The 20949-nt window shown below is 39.7% G+C and overlaps 1 protein-coding gene across 1 annotated transcript in view; it reads left to right on the forward strand.

The window, feature by feature from the left end:
* Nucleotides 1-2072: 2072 nt before the first annotated feature.
* The window catches only part of LOC132825151 (GRB2-related adapter protein-like), a 49895-nt gene continuing 31018 nt past the window's right edge, over nt 2073-20949 (forward strand). The window contains exons 1-3 of the mRNA XM_060840169.1: nt 2073-2503; nt 14128-14225; nt 18214-18336. Coding sequence (XP_060696152.1) covers nt 2426-2503; nt 14128-14225; nt 18214-18336 — 299 coding nt within the window. The 5' untranslated portion in view covers nt 2073-2425. The remainder of the gene's footprint in view (nt 2504-14127; nt 14226-18213; nt 18337-20949) is intronic.

The raw sequence follows: 20949 nt of genomic DNA on the forward strand, positions 1-20949 counted from the left end.
AACAAGCATTTGGTGACCTGCAGCTGCTTGGATTTACATGTTGGAAATTTGCATCATCTAGTTTCTTGGTAAAATAAGAAGAATTGGAAGTGGCATATGAGTAGGGTGAGATGGAGTTTTTAGAAGATGCAAATGTATGGAAATAATGTAGTTTTCACTCAACAGTGAAATACTGAATTCACCATTTAAAACTGGAAAGGAAGCTAAGAAACATTTCTCAAGAAACAGAGCATCAGATTCTTTCATTCACATCACATTTTCCCACTCATCTGCCATTGCCTAAGCCACAACAGGGAGGGGGAAAAGTTCCACACATATACCACAGAATGCAACTTCCAAACATAATTTGATTACAGAGCAGCTTCCTTCTTGGTAATGATGACTGCAATCATGTTCATCAGGAACCTCTTTAACACATTCTTTACTGTGATTAATGACAGACAAATTGATGGTTTAGACCATTCATGTCTCAGGTTGATTTGATCTGGCAAAATATGTTTTACCAGCACTGGGAGTAGGAGTGGTTAATAACAGGGGCAAACACCACTTTCACAAAACTACTTCTGCAGTGAAAGCCAAACATACACACATATATGTTTATATATATTATATGTACACATATATATATATGGCAAATAATGAACATTCTGGCAATTAATCACCATTTTTGACAGCTAGCCACTTTTTGAGTGCATTCCATTGCAACACTGAAAGAATGTGAAAACTACTTTTCAACAGCAAATGAACGTGTCATGCAATGCAGCCAAATTAAGGAAATGACAGAAGTTAGCATTTGCAGGTTTGATGACCTGTTAAATATGTTTAGTGCATGTAAATACCAGTCTAGTACAACTTAAACAGTTGCAGCTTTCAACTTGCAAAAGCATTTTTGCTTGTCTCTTGCTTTGATTACATTCCTGAAACCTGGTGATGAATTTTACTGAAGTGTTAATGATGTAGCAATAGTTAAAAACTGTGATATGACTCGTACAACCATCAACTATTGGGTCCATGGTTTTGAAAGTGGCCAAGGTTAATGCTGGGAAAGGCGGAGCTGCAAGGAGTGGACATGGAAAGAATTCTATAAAAAATAATGCTTGTATGTTTACCTGACTATTCAGGAAAACAAATTTAGTCTCAGAAATATTTCTAGTCCATATAATTAATTGACAAAGCCCTTATTTGAAAATCCCACTTCCTGTAGAATAAAGTGTTAATTTTCAAGAAAGTAAATTGTCAGTCTGCATCAGTAATGATGTAAGAGATCACATGGTAGCAGATTTTGGAGTGAGATGTTTCTGTTTACAGCCTTATGCTAAGCTAACAAGTGTAAATAGTTACCAGGATGTCAAATCAAAATGTAATCGTACTAATAGCTTAAATTCTGTTAGTCACCCTCCTCCCAAGGATATGACCTTTTCTAATACCCACCACCATAAGTGACTTCAGGGGGACATGTTATCGTCACTAATACATTGCAGAGAATGTGATACAATCCTTTTACAGTTTCAGTATAAGTATAGCATTCATCGAGAAGAAAATGGTAATGGATGCATAATACTTTCCTCCCATGTTCTTGGCATCATGTTCACAATCTCAGGAGCTTTAATGTCTAACTAAGACAGCAGATGGGTTTAATGCTTTGTCTCAAAATCAAACATAAACACATGTGCATCACACATATATATGCACACATATGTGCAAACATACACACACTCATATGCAGTTACACACACATGCATACGCATACACACAATTCTATATGTTTTATATGAATTAACATGCATTTGCTAACCAGAGGCAATATTAAATTGAAGTTGTGTTGAATATTCTACCAACCTACTCTCTGAGGTCAGATAGGAAGATTGAGTATCAGGTCAAGGAGTTGAAAATAACTATGACTGTGAATTGTACATGAGTGTTAGAATCATCAGGAGGAGGCAGAAATTGGTGAGATACAAATAGATCAGCTCTTTGAATACTTAACAGTGCAGTGCGTCAGAGACATTTGTGCTCAGAAGTGAGGAGAGAAGCAACAAAACAAAATTCCACTGCTGGTAAATATTTCAGCCATAATGTGACATGAGCTTCCTGTTGTGTATGGCATCTGAAGACAAAAGAAAGAGAAAAAAAAAATCCCCCTTCCCTTTGAGACGTAGCAGACGGAAATGCTTTTCACATTCAAGTGATGTTCAGACACTGTGAGAAGCCGGGCAGCACTACACCTCTCCTCCACACAAAACACGCAGCCTCATTAAAACTTAAACAGCTCAGCCTCGGAAGGCAACATAGTGAGACGAAAGGAAGGGAGACTGAGACTGGAACAAAGAGTATCTGCAGCTTCTAAACCGTTACCTGGATTTAACCACTTCACATCCCCGGGAGGGGCAGGAGGGAACAAGTGCCCTTCCCAACGCCTGGCACCATGGAGGCAGTCGCCTTGTACAACTTTGCAGCCTCAGCCCCAGATGAGTTGAGTTTCAACAAGGGAGAAACTCTGAAGGTGAGTCTTAGACAGCTGCCCCATTCCCTGAACTGTTTGAAATTTAAAGCCACCAGTTACTTTTCTTCCTGATTATTTTTAGTGCCAAGTAGGTTGAAGAAGGCCATTCAGCCCTCTCAAACGTGTTCTACTATTCAGTTTAGATCATGGCTGATGAGCATATTAATTCTATTTATCCTCATTGTTTCTGAAATCTTTAATACCTTTGCCTAACAAGAAATGCTTCAATCTCAGTTTGAAATATTTAATTGATCACCATTTTTTCTTGGGAAAGAGTTCCACTGTCTTTTGTGTGAAAAAGTGACAATTGACATCACTCCTGAACAACCTAGCCCTAATTTTAAGGTTATTTCTCCCTGTTCTGGATACCGCTCAACAGCTCTGGGCAGCTGTAACATGTATGACAGCCCTTTAACATCCCAAAACTACTGGATGGTGTGCACGTTCATGGATTTTTCTTCAGATTCCACACTGTGATTATGCTGTGGAGCCTTTGTTCATTTATTATATTCTGAAGGCTTGTGAATGATAAACAGCCCATTTGTGATATCCAGATCAAACAGTTCATAACTTATATCTACTGTGTGTTTAACTCAGTGATTAAAGTGAACTTGCAAACAATGGATTGCTGTTGGGTTACTTTTCCAAAGGCAATCCTTTTTGGTCAAGGTACTGACAATCCTATTTCACAAGAAGGGATAGCAAAACTGGTGTGTGGTATGTTTTGGTAGTATTGGACAATACATACATCGAACAAAATCATTTCTGTTGTTTAGTAAATTTGAAATATGCATTGAAAATTCTGCTTATTTCTTTCTCCCAAAAGATAATAAAAAATAGAAGCAGAGTAGATTATTCGGCCCCTCAAGTCTTCTCTGCTGTTTGTCAGGAACATGGCTGATCTGATGCTTCTTACACACTTTCCTGCCTTTTCCCTATAACCCTTGATTCCCCGACTGACCAAGAATCTACCTACCTCAGCCTTAATGAAATAATCCAACATAAAATAATAACCATTCAATATTTAGCTGATTAGCTCCATTAATCTTAGCGTGTCAGAACAGCTGAGCATTCTGTTTTTCTTTAATATGAGAAAATGCCTATGATTCTTCCAAATTATACAGAATTATTCATAACTTCTAACTGGAAACTTGCATTGAAACAATAATGCACATTGAATCAATTAATTCACCACTCATCTAATGAAAATATTAGATATCGGTGACAGAAGCTTTGTTCAGAATACAGCTTTTCACTAATTTGTTCAACTTATTCATTGCCGCTTAAAGTGATTTTGAAACCTCTAAATGTTATTTTACATTTTTAAAAATGCCAGGAAACAGTTTTAAGATGACAAAGCATGGCCCTCAGGAATCAACAATATTATATCCACCTTGTAATGCTACCCAGACACTCCTGCTGCCCAACAAGATGGCATCAGCAGAGAGTAAAGGTTAAAATTGGGACATGAAGATGGAGATAAGCAGACTGCCATTTTTACTGAGGGGTTTTAGAGACGTGTCTATGATCACTTAAGGGCCTCATTCAGATCCTGAAAGTTGGGATATGATTCCATTGCAATCAGACAAATGACACAATTTTTATTGCCATACATTTGTCATTGTGCGCAGTTTGATCTCCTTGCTGAAGTATATACTTGCTTCAGAGGGTGTGCATTAAGGATTAACCAGACTGATAGTGGGATTGTCTCATAAGAAGAGATTGAGGAGACTGGGCATTTATTCTCTGGAGTTTTGAAGAATGAAAGGTGACTTCACTGAAACAAATAATGTTGTTACAAGGGTCTAACTGGGTACATGCAGGAATGTTGGTTTCCCAAGTAGGTGATGTGTCTAGAACCAGGGAAGAGGAAGAGAGAGAGAGAGAGAGAGAGAGATAGAGAGACGACTGGTGGTGACTTAACTTGAGGGTTACCCCACTTCAGGCAAGGGAAAGGTTGAGAAGGAGAGTCCTTCAAGGGGCAAAGTCTTGAAATAAAGAGTAGGCCATATATGATGAAGATGATGAGCACTTTTTTCACTCACAGGGTGGTGAATCTCTGGAATTCTCTGCTCCAGTCATTGAGTCTTTTCAAATCAGAGACTAGCAGATTTCTAGATATTAAATGTTTCAGGTGATATTAGGCTAGAATGGGAAAACAGCTTTGAGGTAGAAGATCTACAATGATCTCATTGAAACGTGGAACAGCCTTGAGTGGTTCAATGGCCTACTCCTACTTCCTCTACTCCTAAGATGAAAAGAAACTTTAATTTTAGGACATTCTTTAAGGCGTAGCTCTTTCCCATGTCTTAATGCTTCCTATGCTGCTCAGTGTTAATTGTTATTTGGTAATCCCCCTGTGTAGGAACTTGGGGCATATTAATGTGAAATAGAATAGAGTGTAGGAGTGGGGAAAAGAAGGGGAAAAGCAATTTTCCGGGAGGGTATGCCAGGGTTCAGGCCCAGGCAACTGAGCAATGGTTATACGAAAGAGGTTAGAGTTGGATCAGCACAGAAATCATTCAGGGTGGTAAGACTGAGGGCGTTGCAGAGTTAGATTTAAGACCAAAGACCATACGACATTAGGAGCAGAAATTAGGCCATTCAGCCCATTGAGTTGCTCCACCATTCAATCATGGCTGAGACATTCTCAACCCCATTCTCCCACTTTCTCCCTGTAACCCTTGATCTCCCTGACAATCAAGAACCTATCTCAGTCTTAAATATACTCAATAATCTGGCCTCCACAGCCTCCATCGATTCGCCACTCTCTGGCTGAAGACGTTTCTCTTTATCTCCATTCTAAAAGGTCTTCCCTTTATTCTAAGGCTGTGCTCTCGGTTTCTAGTTTTTCCTTTCAATTGAAATGTCTTCCCAACATCCACTCTGTTCAGGCCATTCAGTATTCTGTAAGTTTCAATTAGAATTCCCCCCATCCTAGACCCAGAGTCCTCAAACGTTCCTCATATGTTGAACTTTTCATTCCTGGGACCATTTTTGTGAACTTTCTCTGAACCCGCACCAGGACCAGTACATACTTCCTGAGATATGGGACCCAAAACTGTGCACAATACTGCAAGTGTGTCCTGACTAGAGCCTTATAGATGAGCAAGAGGCCGAGGAGAGATTTGAAAATAAGACAAATGATGTTAAAATCAAATTCTTATCAAGGACTGGGCGATCAAGTGTAGGTCATGAATACATGGGTGATGGGTAAATGGGACTTGGTGTGTTTTAGAGTGGAGGCAGCAGAATTTTGACTGAATTTAAGACTGGTGGGTGGGAGCCTTGAGATGTTAGAAAATCACTTTGCGCCTGAGAATTAAAATTGTAATAGTTGAACTTTTAAAACTGCATTTGAAGAAAAAAAAGCATCAGTTCAACCCAGCTTGTGTTTGACTCCATAACTTTTAATATTAGGCTAAAATTAAGACAAAGAATCACACAGAAGTAGATGACAAGCCCATGGGCAAAAGTGATTAAGATAATGCATTGCAGCCGGTAATTACTTGCAGGCAGTCAATCTGTACTTTTGTTGGAAATCTCCTATTTTTGCCCATCTTTTTTGAACCTAAAGGAACAGAGTAGCATTATTTCTCTTGTTAACTTATTTTCCGTCACCTCCTTTTGCTGAAGGCTCAGTTTCTTGGCTGGAGAACTGAGAGTGCAACCACACAAATAATGTTGTGGCGCCTCACTCAAGTGGCCATTATTACATTGCTACTGGTGGTTAGAATGTGACAATCAGCATTTACTTTGCAGGAGCAGCTCCCACAGGATGACTCAGCTATACCTGCAAGCAGAAAAGATTATAAATTGGTTTTTGTCCCCACGGATAAAAGGCGATTTGCACTTCCTTGGCTTCCTTCGTGGACTCTCTAAAGCACATTACAGTATGTTAAGTCTGAAGTGTACTCACTGTTGAAATGCTAAGAAATGCTGCAACAAGCTCCTATAAACAACTGTGAGCTAAATACCGGATATTATGATTGTTTAGTCAAGTTGACTGAGGGGCAAATATTGGCCACAATGCTGGAGCCAGAATGGAAATGTACACTGCTCCCCTTCAAAGCAAGAGCAGAAAGCTAGATAATATAGGAATAGAAAGAGGCCATTAGGCCAATCAAGCCTACTCTGCCATTCAATGAGATCAGAGCTGGTCTGATAATCCACAACTCAATTTTCCTATCTTTTCCCCGTAACCCTTGATCACCTTCCTGAATAAGAACCTGTATGTTTCACTCTTGAATATATTTAATGATCCAGCCTGACAGCCTTCTGTGGCAAAGAATTCCACAAATTCATTGCCCTTTGAGATTAAAAAAATGTTCCTCATCTCTGTCTTAAATGGGTGATTCTCCTCTGAGACTAGACCCTCTGGTACTAACTTCTCCCACAAGAGGAAACAACCTCTCAGCAACTGTTTTATTAAGCACCCTAAGGATCTGATAAGTCTTAATAAAATTTCCTCTCATAATAGTGCCATGGAATCTTTTATGTCTTTATGGGTAAAGAGAGTCTCAGTTTAACATCCCACCCTGAGACCTCCGGAAGTGTCTCCTTGATTTGTTGGCCAAATCGCCGGAGTGGGGCTCTCCCTCTGAGGAACAAGTTCTACACTCTGCTCTTTGTTTGTATGAGGACAATGAGATTTGATTATTTGAGTTGTAAAATAATGTCATTTTAGACACATTGAAAAATAAAGCATATCTTGTTTTAGCTTTTATCCAAAGAACACTACACTTGGCAGTCCAACAGCTCCATAATTCTCTTAAACCCGACACACAACATTCAGTTCTTCATTCTTGTGGGAGTTATCACATGCTACACACCATTGTGGGTTATTGCTGTGACTGGCTTATGTTGCCAAACTAATTCAAAATCTAAAAGACCTGATTTTTGTCATGCCAGTCTCTGAATGCCGAGATCACTATTTCACCACAGAGGCATACACAGAAGGCAAGGAACTTGACAAGCTGTACTTTGTTAGAATTTCAACCAGGCCTCAGGCCTTCTAGTCACTGAGAACCTAGACTCAGACTCACTTTCTTGAAATGTTCCACCCACCGTGGACTCCGAACAAAGCGGTGGGAGTTAAAATTGAAGCTTCCTGAAAGTGTGTCACTTTTATTGAGCAATTCCATCCAGTTCACAGGCATGTATTCAGATGGATCACTTACACTTCTGTTCCCTATCAGTCGAAACAGCAAGTGCATAACAGATATCCCCCGCTTTTCAAACGTTCGTTTGATGCAATTTCCCTTTTACAAAAGACCTAAATTAGTACCTGTTTTCACGAAACCGAAGAGGGTTTTCACGTTTACAAAAAACTGCAATACTTTTTCCTATATAAATCATGCACCTTCTCTTTACGCCATTTTTGGTTTACGAAAGGTTTCCTGGGAATGCTGGACTTTTGGATAGCTGGGGCTACTTGTAATGGGTGGCGATTAGCGGGATAGTTTGAGGGGAGTCATGTGGTAAAAATATGTAGAACCATACACACACCTACTACAATAGGCAAAAGAGAAAACTTTTATATTTTTCCTGAGAGAAGGTAGTGAGGGCTCAGTATTATGATACATACTTAATTTACTCTTACAGGGATCCAGACATTGCAGAGCACAATTTATTTTTTAAGAGAATCCAAATTGGGTTTTCCCTTACTCTTCTAATGCATTACCATATTGTGGATATTTCACAAAAGCATTATCAAGCTATAAAAAGAGCTTTACCATTAAGCAAGACTCATCCCTAGGCTACCACAATAGCTCTGGCTATTTTAAATCTTACTTCCTCTGTCTGCTCTGAATGTGGTCACAAATGTAATCAGGCTGAAAGACCACAAGATTGGAAAGGAAGAGAGCAAAGCCTACAACAGCTTGACATGGAAGGTGTCCTGTGTACCCATCACGAGGGAATATATTTTACCAACCTTTGTTCAGAATGATAGAATCCCTACAGTGTGGAAGCAGGCCATTCGGCCCATCAAGTCCACTCCAACACTCCAAAGGGCATTCCACTCAGACCTATCCCTGTAATCCTGCATTTTCCCATGACCAATCCACCTAACCTACACACCCCTGAATGCCATGGGGCAATTTAGCATTGCCAATCCACTTAACCTGCACATTTTAGTCTGTGGGAAGAAACCGGAGCACCCAGAGGAAACCCATACAGACACAAGGAGAATATGGAAACTCCACACAAAAAGCACCTGAGGGTGTAATCGAATCCGGGTCCCTGGCGCAGTGAGGCGGCTATGCTAACCACTGAACCACTGCGATGTCCGTATGGGGAATGGGGATGAAAAACAAAACTTCATTTCATCCTTGCACATATCTCCTTTATTCAATCTTTTTCCTCCTCCATTTAACCTCTTTCCATGCTTCAATCTTTCACCCTTTTAGATACCTCTTTCTATCTTCCCTCCTCATTCTCATTCGGTTGATTCCAGAGTCGAGAGAGTTGACTATACTCATTGAAATTTAGAAGAAAGAGAGAGAGATCTTCAAGAAACATATAAAATTATGAAGGTACAGTAGAAGCAGGGAGATTGTTTCCACTGGCAGGTGAAACTAGAACTAGGGGACATAGCCTCAAAATAAGGAGGAACAGATGTAGGACTGAGTTGAGGAGAAACATCTTCACCCAAAGCATTGTGAATCTGTGGAATTCCCTGCCCAGTAAAGCAGTTGAGGCTTCCTAGTTGGATGCTTTTAAGGCAAAGATAGAGATATTTTTGAATGGCAAAGGAATGAAAGGTTATGGTGAGCGGGCAGGAAAGTGGAGCTGAGTCCACAAAAAGATCAGCTATGATCTTCTTGAATAGTACAGCAGGATGGGCCAGATGTTCCTATTTCTTATGTTCTTATTCAATCCATCCGTGTCTCCTTCAATGCTCCCCAGACTCTTTCCATCCAAAGCAATTTGCCCACCTCTTGGTTGGGAGACAGTTTCAGATTAGGCATCAGAGGCTGCCTTAATCTCTAATCAGCTATTGGATCCAAGGACTAAAACCTACCAGCGTACGTGCCATGAAACTTGGACATGCAAACATCAATGTTTTATATACTGCAGCTTCGTTGTGAGATCAACAATTTCCAATGTCTGCAGCTGACAGTGGAGAGAACTCCCACAAATCGCATGTGTTCAGAACTGCAATTCATTTTGGAGCAACTATCATTACTGGGACCAGTTGGCCCACTTAGAGGTCCTCTGTCTAAGTGAAGTTACTCTATTGAATGCTTTGTTGAGTCATAGACACCTTGAGCTCAAACATATCTGCCTACTTTAAGTTTATCTAATTTTAACATCAGTAACTGATAAGTGCAGAGTGTGAGTACAATGAGCAACTACAACATAGAGCAGCACGGTGGCACAGTGGTTAGCACTGCTGCCTCACAGCGCCAGGGACCTGGGTTCAATTCCCGCCTCAGGCGACTGACTGTGTGGAGTTTGCACGTTCTCCCCGTGTCTGCGTGGGTTTCCTCCGGGTGCTCCGGTTTCCTCCCACAGTCCAAAGATGTGCGGGTCAGGTCAATTGGCCATGCTAAATTGCCCCTAGTGTTAGGTAAGGGGTATATGTAGGGGTATGGGTGGGTTGCGCTTCGGCGGGTCGGTGTGGACTTGTTGGGCCAAAGGGCCTGTTTCCACACTGTAAGTAATCTAATCTAATCTAAAAAAAAATGAGACAATTAACATTGATGCATACCAGACAGTTAGTTAAGGACAAGAAACAGGGCGTTTGAAGGATATGAAACTAAATTGAATTCAGGGAAGTTGGGCCAAGGCTTGTGTGGAGCACAAGCAGTGGCACGGACAATTTGGATTGTTTCTTAACTGTAAATATTTGTAATTTTACATTAGAATACTGGGGTTCAGAGCAAGAATGACATAGCAGGTGATCAGTTGCCAACTTGCTTCTCAGTACTAGTCGCATATGGACCACAGGACATGCTGAATGAAGAAAACCACAAAGAATAACAAAAATTGGGACAGATGGTGATGTATCAGTTCCTCACATCTATCCTACCTAACCATCCTATTCTAGAAACTTGTGAGATGCTCTGCAGAACCACAGTGTCATATTTTGCAGCATTTTATCTAGACTTTGTACAGGGAGGTACAGGCCACCTGCATTTTCAGAACTATGATCAACTGCAAGCAAGCAACCACCATATTTCCTCCTCCTGCTGAAGAAGCAATGAGATGAAGTGTCAGAGTTAGATAATAGAAGACATGTGCCATACAGTCACTTAAAGGGAAAGCACTGAGGCAAGATTTTTATTTCAGTTACTGAGGATTTCTGATGCAAATGAAGCACATGTAAACTCTACAAAACATAGCAACTTAAAATGGGTTATGTAATATTGTAGCTATAGCTTGAGATTTAATGGGCACAATAAGATGGTTATCAACATGATGGGTTGTTTTCCTCTAAAGATTGCTACAACTGTGTACTGATATTCCAGTCCAAATTACTGAGCTGTGGTACTGACTGTCCCTGCTTTAAGGGAATAGCCTGTGAGAAAGTTCATGAAATGGCAACCTTTTTAAATGGATCTTGTCTTCAGATTAGAACAAGAGGAAAAAAATCCCAATAATCCAAAAGGAAACTAAAACTCAGCCCTGGAAAGGAACTTAATGAATTTGATATTGGACAAAGTAATGGGACTTTAGTTAGACAAATCTTTTGGGGCAAGCTGATTTTCATTGTAAAGTATTAACAAATGAAGAAACTGTAAATGCATTTGTCACAATATTTCAATGTTGCCCTGTTTAGAGGGTTGTGTTGCTGGGTTATAAAATCGCAACATATGACTTAATTGTTTAGGAAAAATGGGTAGAAGACAAAACAGGAAACTACTGACCTGACAAGCTATCTTTAATCGTGGGGAAATTCCAATTTGCCAAAGGGTGTCTGAACTGATCAACATGTATGAACACGTCTAAATATTTCCCAACCAAAAAAGAGGGGGCTTAGCTAAAGTGTGACAAGAAATACAAACGATTCCTTGAAGAAAAATAAATTATTGGGATGTCTCAACAACAGACAGTAATCATTGTTGTGTTGTCTCAGACTTAACCATATGTTGGGAGAAAAACAAGGATAACAGCCCTTACTATTTGTGGTTTACACAAATTATTTAGTCTTGAATGTTGATGATCAATCAGTGAGTTCATGGATGATACATAAATTGGTGGGTAGTAAATAGTGAGAAGAATAGTCTTACACTACAAAAGGATAAAGTAAACTAGACAGATGGGTTCATCAATGTCAAATGATATTCAGTCCAGAGTAATTTGAGATCATAGAGTCATACAGCATGGAAACATACCCTTCAGTCCAACTAGCCCATGATGACCATGTTCCCAAACTAAACCAGATCCACTTGCCTGCATTTGGCCCATATCCCTCCAAATCATTCTTATTCATGTACTTAACCAAATGTCTTTTAAATGTTGTAACTGTACTCACATCCATCACTTCCTCTGGCAGTTCATTCCACACGTGAACCACTCTCTGTGTAAAACGTTGCTCCTCATGTCCTTTATAACTCTTTCTTCTCTCATCTTAAACATATGTCCCCTAGTGTTGACCTCCCTCATCCTTGGGAAAGACCCTTATCTATATCCCTCATGTTTTATAAACTTCGATAAGGTCACTGCTCAACCTCTTAAGCTCCAGTGAGAAATGTCCCAGCCTATCCAGCCTTTCCTTATAGTTCAATCACTCTATTACAGGCAACATCCTGGCAATTTTTTTCTGAATCCTCTCCAGCTTAATAATATCCTTCCTATAACATGGTGATCAGAACTGGGCACAGTACTCCAGAAGAAGCCTCACCAATGTCCTGTACAAGCCCAACTCCTGTACTCAAAAGTCTGAGCAATGAAGGCAAACATGCCAAATGCCTTCTTAACCACCCTTTCTAACTGTGATGCAAATTTCAAAGAAACCCCTGATCTCTCTGTTCTATAACACTACCCAGGGCCCGACAATTAGCAGGACAGCGCAAACAAGGCGAAGGAATACATGACGACGAGTAGGACCTTGAGAAGCACCAAGGATCAGAGGAACCCTGGTGTGCGCATACAACGGTTCCTTAAGGTATCACTACAAATAGAAAAAGTGGTTAAGAAGACATAGCACAGGCATAGAATTTAGGAGCAGGGAGGCTGTGCTGAAACTATATAAAACCTTGTTTAGGCCACACCGAGAATGTTGTGTACAGTTCTGGAATCTACATGATAGGAGGTACGTGATAGCACTGGAGAGGGTGCAGAGGAGATTTACCAAGATATTGAACCTAAAAGAGAAAACGCTGGAAAATCTCTGCAGGTCTGGCAGCATCTGTAAAGAGAGAAAAGAGCTGAAGTTTCAAGTCTAACTGACCCTTTGCCAAAGCTTTGACAAAGGGTCAGTTCGACTCGAAACGTCAGCTCTTTTCTCTCCTTACAGATGCTGCCAGACCTGCTGAGATTTTCCAGCATTTTCTCTTTTGGTTTCAGATTCCAGCATCTGTGGTAATTTGTTTTTTTAACCAAGATATTGTTGAGCTGGCGAGTTTCAGTTGTGAAGAGAGACTGGACAGAGTGGGCTGTTTTCCTTAGAGCAGAGAAGATTGAGAGAGGACATAACTAAGGTGTATAAAATTATAATGGGCATTGACAAGGTAGACAGGAAGAAACATTTCCCCTTGATGGAGGGATCACTTACCAGGGTCATAGATTTAAAGCAACAAGTAGGAGGGTTACAGCTGTTGTGAGAAAAATCTTTTAAACTCTGAGGGTGATGGGAATTTGAAACTTACTGCCTATAAGGACTGCAGAGGCAGAAACTCCCATAACATTTAAGAAGTATATGCAATGCCAAAACATAGAAGGCTATGGGCCAAGTGCTGGAAAATGGGATTAGATTAGGTAGGTAGATTTTTTTTTGACCGGTGTGGATATGATAGTCAGAAGGGCTGTGGATCTCTATGACTCAATGACTCTGTGAAACAATCTAAAGGAAGAACACTATAGACGCTGGAAATCTGAAGTAAAAGCAGAAAATGCTGGCATCATTCAACAAAACTAGTAGAAACTATTCTGATGAAATGTCATTGATCTGAAACATAGATGCTGCTTCTTTCTCCAGATAAACTGACCAGATCTCCACAGTTTGAAGGGGTGAATGTACTGAGAGACCTTGAGTATCAAATATGAAATTCAATTATAAAGACATTAAAGACATAAAAAGCTGCCACAACAAGTATGAATTTCATAAATCAAGACAGAGTACAAAAGTAAAGGATAATCAGCAAACATTAATTAGGTCACATTAAGGGAACAGTGTTTAGCTTCCAACACCTCATATAGAAGGGAGATTAAGATCAATATGAGGTTTTGTGCAGGTTCAAAAGTGATGGGAAACTATAGATAGAAAGAGAAACTTAACAATGAAATGATTTTAATAGAATAGAGAAAGAAATTTGTGGAGTCACTAACAAAGGCTCTTTAGCTGAAAACAGTCACTGAGAATGAAGGCCTGGGGTGTTGGAAGATGGAGTGGTTAAGACAGTGACCATTCTGTTCTTGAATGGACATCTGTACTAATGTTGATGTCTTTCTTTCAGGTGCTTAACATGGAGGATGACCCTAACTGGTTTAAAGCTGAATTGCGTGGGTTAGAAGGCTTTGTTCCAAAGAATTACATTAAAGTGAAGCCACATGAGTAAGTTTCCTATTCCATCTACAGACCGAACGTTATGTTCTTGTCATGGTATATTGTGCACAATCATATGTGGAATTAAGTAAGAATCTGTTCTTAGCTGGAGCTGTGGGTTTTGCAATTGGACTCACTGTATGAGTAGCAGAATAATTCATTAGGATTGTCTGATGCTGTGAATTCCATGAGTGCAGAAGGTTTGTGTGCACAGTACTGCAATCTGCAAGGACACATAGATTTGTACACATAATGCACAGCAAAACCTGCCTGATAGATAAATGAAAAAGTATATGGTTATAAGAAGAAGAATCTTGCTTTGTTACTTGTATTGGCATTATTTGAAGATTGGACACTGCAAAGGACACCAGGAAAGCTCCCTGATCTTTCCAAGTATCTTAAGCATCCTGCTGAATAAGCCTTTATTGAATGTTCCTGAAAGTTGGTTCTCCCAATGTTATAAACTCTCAGTAATGTAAAGAACACCAAGGTTTGCTTTTTGCAGCCAATCATAAAGGCATTTTCACTTCACAGCTTTACACTTCTGCACACTTTAAGTAGTACTCAGAGGAAATCATCCTCCAATTTATTTTGGTCTGGACAAAGACAAGTTCAGAAAAAAAACTGATTACTGCCAAAGGGATTTTTCCTACCAACTTTTGCACCTATTCCCTTTACTGGAAACCCTCACCCCATTTAATTCTTAACTCATTTTATGGTGTCTGCTTCAATGGTCTTTCTCAAATATGTATTGCACACGTATAAACCTGCAACCCTGTACCACATTAAAGGTAACGACAGAAGATGCACAAACATCAGCAGCTGCAAGTTCCTTAACAAGTCACACACCATCTTGACTTGGAACTATGATTGCTGTTCCTTCACTGTCACTCCCTCCCAACACCACAATGGGGTACTTATATACACTGCAGTGATTCTTAAGAATTTGGCTCACAAAGGTATCCCTTCTCAAGGGCATTTCAAATGGGCAATGAATTCTGGTCTTGCCAGTGGCCTTCACATCCCAAGAATGTTTTTTTTAAAAAAAAAAGCTAAGGTAAGAAAAAGCTCCATTTGACTAGTTATATTTGGAAAGTCAAGTGGAAATTGGATTACTGATAAATTTGTATGTTTTTCTTTAAGTTGTATTTCAACAAAAAAATAGTGGCAGTGAAAATATTACAGCATTCAACGCATGGCTCTGAGGCTGAGCAGTTATGCCAACCTCAAAAAGGCACATGTCTTTTGTATTTGAACATCAACAGCCCACCTGGATTAGCAACATTTCTTCATGACTTTTTGAATAATCATTAGCAATGCTTTCTATCCTGGGTGGAGCTTGAAGTATCATATCTCACAGAGTTGTAAAGTCATTTAGCATGGAAGCAGACCCTTTGGTCCAACCAGACCATACTGAACATAATCACCGTGGGCGGCACGGTGGCACAGTGGTTAGCACTGCTGCCTCACAGCGCTGGAGACCCGGGTTCAATTCCCGACTCAGGCGACTGACTGTGTGGAGTTTGCACGTTCTCCCCGTGTCAGCGTGGGTTTCCTCCGGGTGCTCCGGTTTCCTCCCACAGTCCAAAGATGTGCGGGTCAGGTGAATTGACCATGCTAAATTGCCCATAGTGTTAGGTAAGGGGTAAATGTAGGGGTATGGGTGGGTTTCGCTTCGGCGGGTCGGTGTGGACTTGTTGGGCCGAAGGGCCTGTTTCCACACTGTAAATCTAATCTAATCTAATCCCAAATTAAACTAGCCCCACCTGCCTGCTCCTGGCTCATATCCCTCCAAATCTCTCCTATTCATGTATTTACCCAAATGTCTTTTAAACACTGTAAAACTGTACCCACATACACAGTTTTCTCAGGAAGTTCATTCCACATGTGAACCACCCTCTGTTTACAAAATTTGCCCCTCATGTCTTTTTTAAATCACTCTCCTCTCACCTTAAAAATATGCCTCCTAATCTTGAAATCCCCCATCCTAAAAAAAAGACATCTACAATTAACCCTACCTATACTCCTCCTGATTTAATAAACTTCTATAAGGTCACCTCTCAATCTCCTATGCTCCTGTGAAAAAAGTCCCAGTCTATCCAGGCTTTCCCTTTAACTCAACCATTCCAAACCTGGCAATATTCTGGTACATCTCTTTGGAACCCTGTCTAGTTTAATAATATCCTTCCAATAGCAGGACACAGAACTGGACACAGCACTTCAGATGAGGCCTCACCAATATCCTCCATAACCTCAACATGATGTCCCAATTCCTATATTGAAAGGACTAAGCAATGAGGGCAAACGTGCTAAATGCTTTTTAAAAAATATATATATCTTAAAATAATTCTTCCTCCTGAGTAAAGAAACTGATTTTTAAAAATTCACTCATAGGCATGGACATCACTGGCTGACCAGCCATTATTACCTGTCCCTATTTGCCTTGAGAAAGTGCTGGTGAGCTGCCTTCTTGAACTGCTGCAGTCCACATTCTGTATGTTAACCTACAATGCCCGTAGGGAGGAAATTTCAGGATTTTGACCCAGCGACAGTAAAGGAACAGCAATCTATTTCTAAGTCAGTATGGTGAGCGGCTTGGAGGGGGGCTTGCAGATTGTGTTGTTCCACTCAAATGAAACTCAGTGCTGGTAATTCTGAATAAAAATCTTTTAAGCAAAGTCATGTAGATTCACCCATACTGAAACATGGCATTCAAAATAATGAATGGATTTTGCTCGTTTGAAAATAATTTTCCACTGGAATCAACAAGGCTCTATTTATTATCAATGCTAACTTCACAGCGACAATTCTTTTAAATCTTTCTACTTAAATTATGGGGCATAGAGATTCTTAACTACACTTTACAAATTGCTCAGTGCATCCCTATAGGTTTGATGATATAACTTTGGTAAAATGAAAGTGAATGATGAACAAAACTAAAAATTCTCTTTATTATGATCGGTTCTGTTATAAATGTGTTTCTTCAACACAAGTTGACTTTAACATGATTGAAGAGTTTAGACCGTTACTTGTAGAATGCAAGCCTTTCTTACCTGTAATTGGCTATAACATGGTTCTGGTCACATTAGTTTAAATAGCACAGCTATTGCACGATTTTCTTATAACCCAAGATCACATGGAAATGGAACTATCACGTTGTATCAGAAACGACTACTGTATATCATGAATTTCATGACTCCAGACCATTCCAAAGCACTCAACAGCCAAGGGATTGCTTGTGAAGTTGCAGTTATTATTTCAATGCAGGCAACTCTGCAGCTAATTCATGTCTGACAGGATTCCACCAACAGATTGAGATAATGATCAAATGTATGAACAGAAATTGCTAGAAATATTCAGCAGGTCTGATAGTATCTGAGGACAGGAAACCGAGTTAATGTTTTGCCGAAACATTAACTCTGCTTTCTCTCCACAGATGCTGCCAGACCTACTGAGTTTCTCCAGCAATTTCTGTTTATGTTTCTGATTCCAGTATCTGCAGTTCTTTGGGTTTTTTTTATTAGGTGTAATGTTTCTGTGATGCCAGAAAAGGTTCAAGAAGAGAGCTCACAAACACCTCCTCAACCATAACTAGGGATGGGTAATAAATGATCTCCCAGCTGCAATGCCCTCTACCCATGAATGAAGTTTTAAAAAAAAGGGGGCTATTTATCAGCCTGAAAACCAGGGGCAGTGGGAATGTTCTTTCTCCAGGTTGTGCATTATTTATGTCATACCAAGATTGAAGATGTGGCCTCAGTTCATTTGAAAGAGCAGTAGACCTGACAGTACAGCTCTCCTTCAGTACAGCACTGCATTGTCAGCAAGGATTATCACATAGGATCTCTGGGGAAAACTTGAACACGTAACATTCTGATTCAGAGGCTAGCAGCAGAGTCACTGACTCCATTAATCAAACACAGGAACATTACACAGGATTATCTAATATTAACTGCTGATGTGATTTTGATTTTCTTGTGTTTTCTCAATTGGGCAGCTGGTACATAGGCCGAATCTCCAGGACATCAGCGGAAGAATTACTCCTGAAACAAGGATATGTTGGAGCTTTTCTTTTACGAGAAAGTGAGAGTTCACCTGGAGAGTTCTCCATATCTGTAAAGTAAGTTACTATTTACAGTAAATCATTTGTTAAGCCCAAGACAATTATGAAACAGCATGTTTCACTGGAGTTCAACTGATGTGGCTTTTTGGAGTTGTCAGTTTCTTTTTATATTTTTGTTTTATTCAGAAAACTTGAGAAGGCACAAAGGTCTATAAAGCAAGGTGCCAAACTTGAAAGACTAGAAACTGTCTCCATGTAATGGTTTATAAATATTACGTATGTAGCCTGTATATTATCAGAGGAAGAAAAAGCTAATGGTGGGGATTAAAGAGTTTTCAGCTCTTTAAGAAAGAGTTAATGATAGGTAGTTTTAATAATGAGCATTATGGAAGAATGTTAGAACATGCACAGCCAAGAAGGGGACCATTTGGTCCTTCATACTTATTCTGACTCTGTAAAATTGCTATCCATTTTGTTCAACACTATTCTGATTCACAACTTGCAGCTTCAACATAATTCTTCAACCATTTTCCATTTCAAATATACAACATATCCAATTGTGACAAATAAATCTTAAAACGCACCTGAATAATGGAATACTGGTGTTATTTGATGAACAATATAAATGAATCTCATCAAACTGATTACTACATTGTATATTCATTTTGATAAATCTGTTGTATGGCATCATCTTGGACTGAAATAAAATCCTCCACAGAGCAGTATAAGTCAATCTTGTGTGAGGAAGATTGACATATTGCTTGTGATCTATTATGTAAAGGTAATTTGTTCTCAACTTTGTTTCAATGACTTGTAATTTGAAACACAATTGTACCTTAGCACAATATGTGTTCAATCTTGCTCAGTGCCAAAGGGTGATATTCAATATCAGAATGTAGTAATAATTCTCTGGTCTCTCTTCTCACACTATCAAAGACTTGCATTTGTATAGTGCCTTTCATTATCCCAGTATGTCACAAAGAACTTTACGGATGTTGAATTATTTTTGAAATGTAGCTGCTGTTGCAATGCTGAAAAGTGGCAGCAAATTTTACACACAGTAAGTTTGCATAATTTGGAGATGCCGGTGTTGGACTGGCGTGTGCAAAGTTAAAAATCACACAACGCCAGGGTATAGTCCAACAGGTTTAATTGGAAGCACACTAGCTTTCGGAGCGTCGCTCCTTCATCAGGTGGTAGTGGAGGGCTCAATCCTAACACACAGAATTTATAGCAAGAATTTATAGTGTGATGTAACTGAAATTATACATTGAAAAATTGATTGTCTGTTAAGCCTTTCATCTGTTAAAATACAATGATAGTTTCACTTCTTTCATGTGTAAATCACAAAACCTTTTTTAAAAAAAAGTTGCATTCTCGGGTTAGCTGTTAACAATGGTGATAGTTAGACAATATATTGAAGGTGTTGGCCCCCTGTGATTCTAATCTAAAAAGTGAGATAATGGGCAGGGGTTTGCATAGAGACTGATGCTTAATGACCAGATAATTTGATTTTAAGTGATGTTGATTGAGGGATAGATATTGACCGGGACATAATTGAGAATTTTGCTGCTGGTCTTCAAAACATTGCAAACCACTTGAAGGATGGATGGGGCCTCATCACCATCATTTCATTCAAAGGACAGTCTTTCCAACTGTGCAGCCCTCCACCAGAGTGCCACGTTAGGTTTTACACTAAGTCAGGGCTTGAACTAATGAAGCTTCCGACACAGAGGGGCAATTATTATTCATGGGCTATTAATAATGTAACCGATCACATGATTCTGACATCAGTAAGAGGGAAAATACCGATATAAAACAAATATGTAGCAAGAGAGGTGTTAAACACTGCACTAGAGAGCTGGATTGAGAACCTGCCCTATACTGATATAAGTAATGGAGTCTTACAATAGAAAGTCACCGCAGTCTTATCACACCATACAGTTGTTCTCTCAGAGGTAACTGACAGTTATTTAACCTGAGGGTCATCACACCTCAAACAAGGTGAGAGGCTGGGAAGGTAACTTGAGCCAGTGCAGGAACTGAACTCATGTTGTTGGCATGACTCTGCATTGCAAACCAGCTATCTAGCCATCTGGGTTAACAGGACAGTGAATGAGGAGCTGAACACCTTTACTTCGAGATAAGGAGGAAGCAATGTCAGTGACAGTGTTTTTGCAGATACTCACAGCCTGTGACACTCTAGTTTGAGATCTGAATGTGAGTACAGTAGTGTAGATGGAACCTCTGTTTGGCTAGAAGTATAAGAGAAAGCACACCCACTGAACCATGAGTACTACAATATCATTAATCGCTTGTCATTCAGGATACCTTTTAACAAAGCCTAAATTTTTATTTTACAAATTAATCTCATGAACTCAGATAGTTTTTCCAGAGTCTTCACGCGTTAATATGAGAAGCAATACCTTATGTACAGGGTTAGCAGTGAGGAACTCAGCAGTGCTATTGGCTATGCCAACTGCAGTACTAACAGGGTTAGGTAACATTGTGTGTTTTGCTATAACTTGTAACGGAAGTTGTTCAAACTAATATTTATCTCCAGAACTATCTTAACAGGTTCACACTGTGCTGAATTTTCAATCGTTTGGGTTGACTCTGAAACTTTTGCTTTAAATCTCCAGAGATCTGCTGCTGGTTTATGCAAAGTTA

The sequence above is a fragment of the Hemiscyllium ocellatum genome, chromosome 20, assembly GCF_020745735.1.
Source record: "Hemiscyllium ocellatum isolate sHemOce1 chromosome 20, sHemOce1.pat.X.cur, whole genome shotgun sequence".
NCBI classification, from domain to species: Eukaryota; Metazoa; Chordata; class Chondrichthyes; order Orectolobiformes; family Hemiscylliidae; genus Hemiscyllium; species Hemiscyllium ocellatum.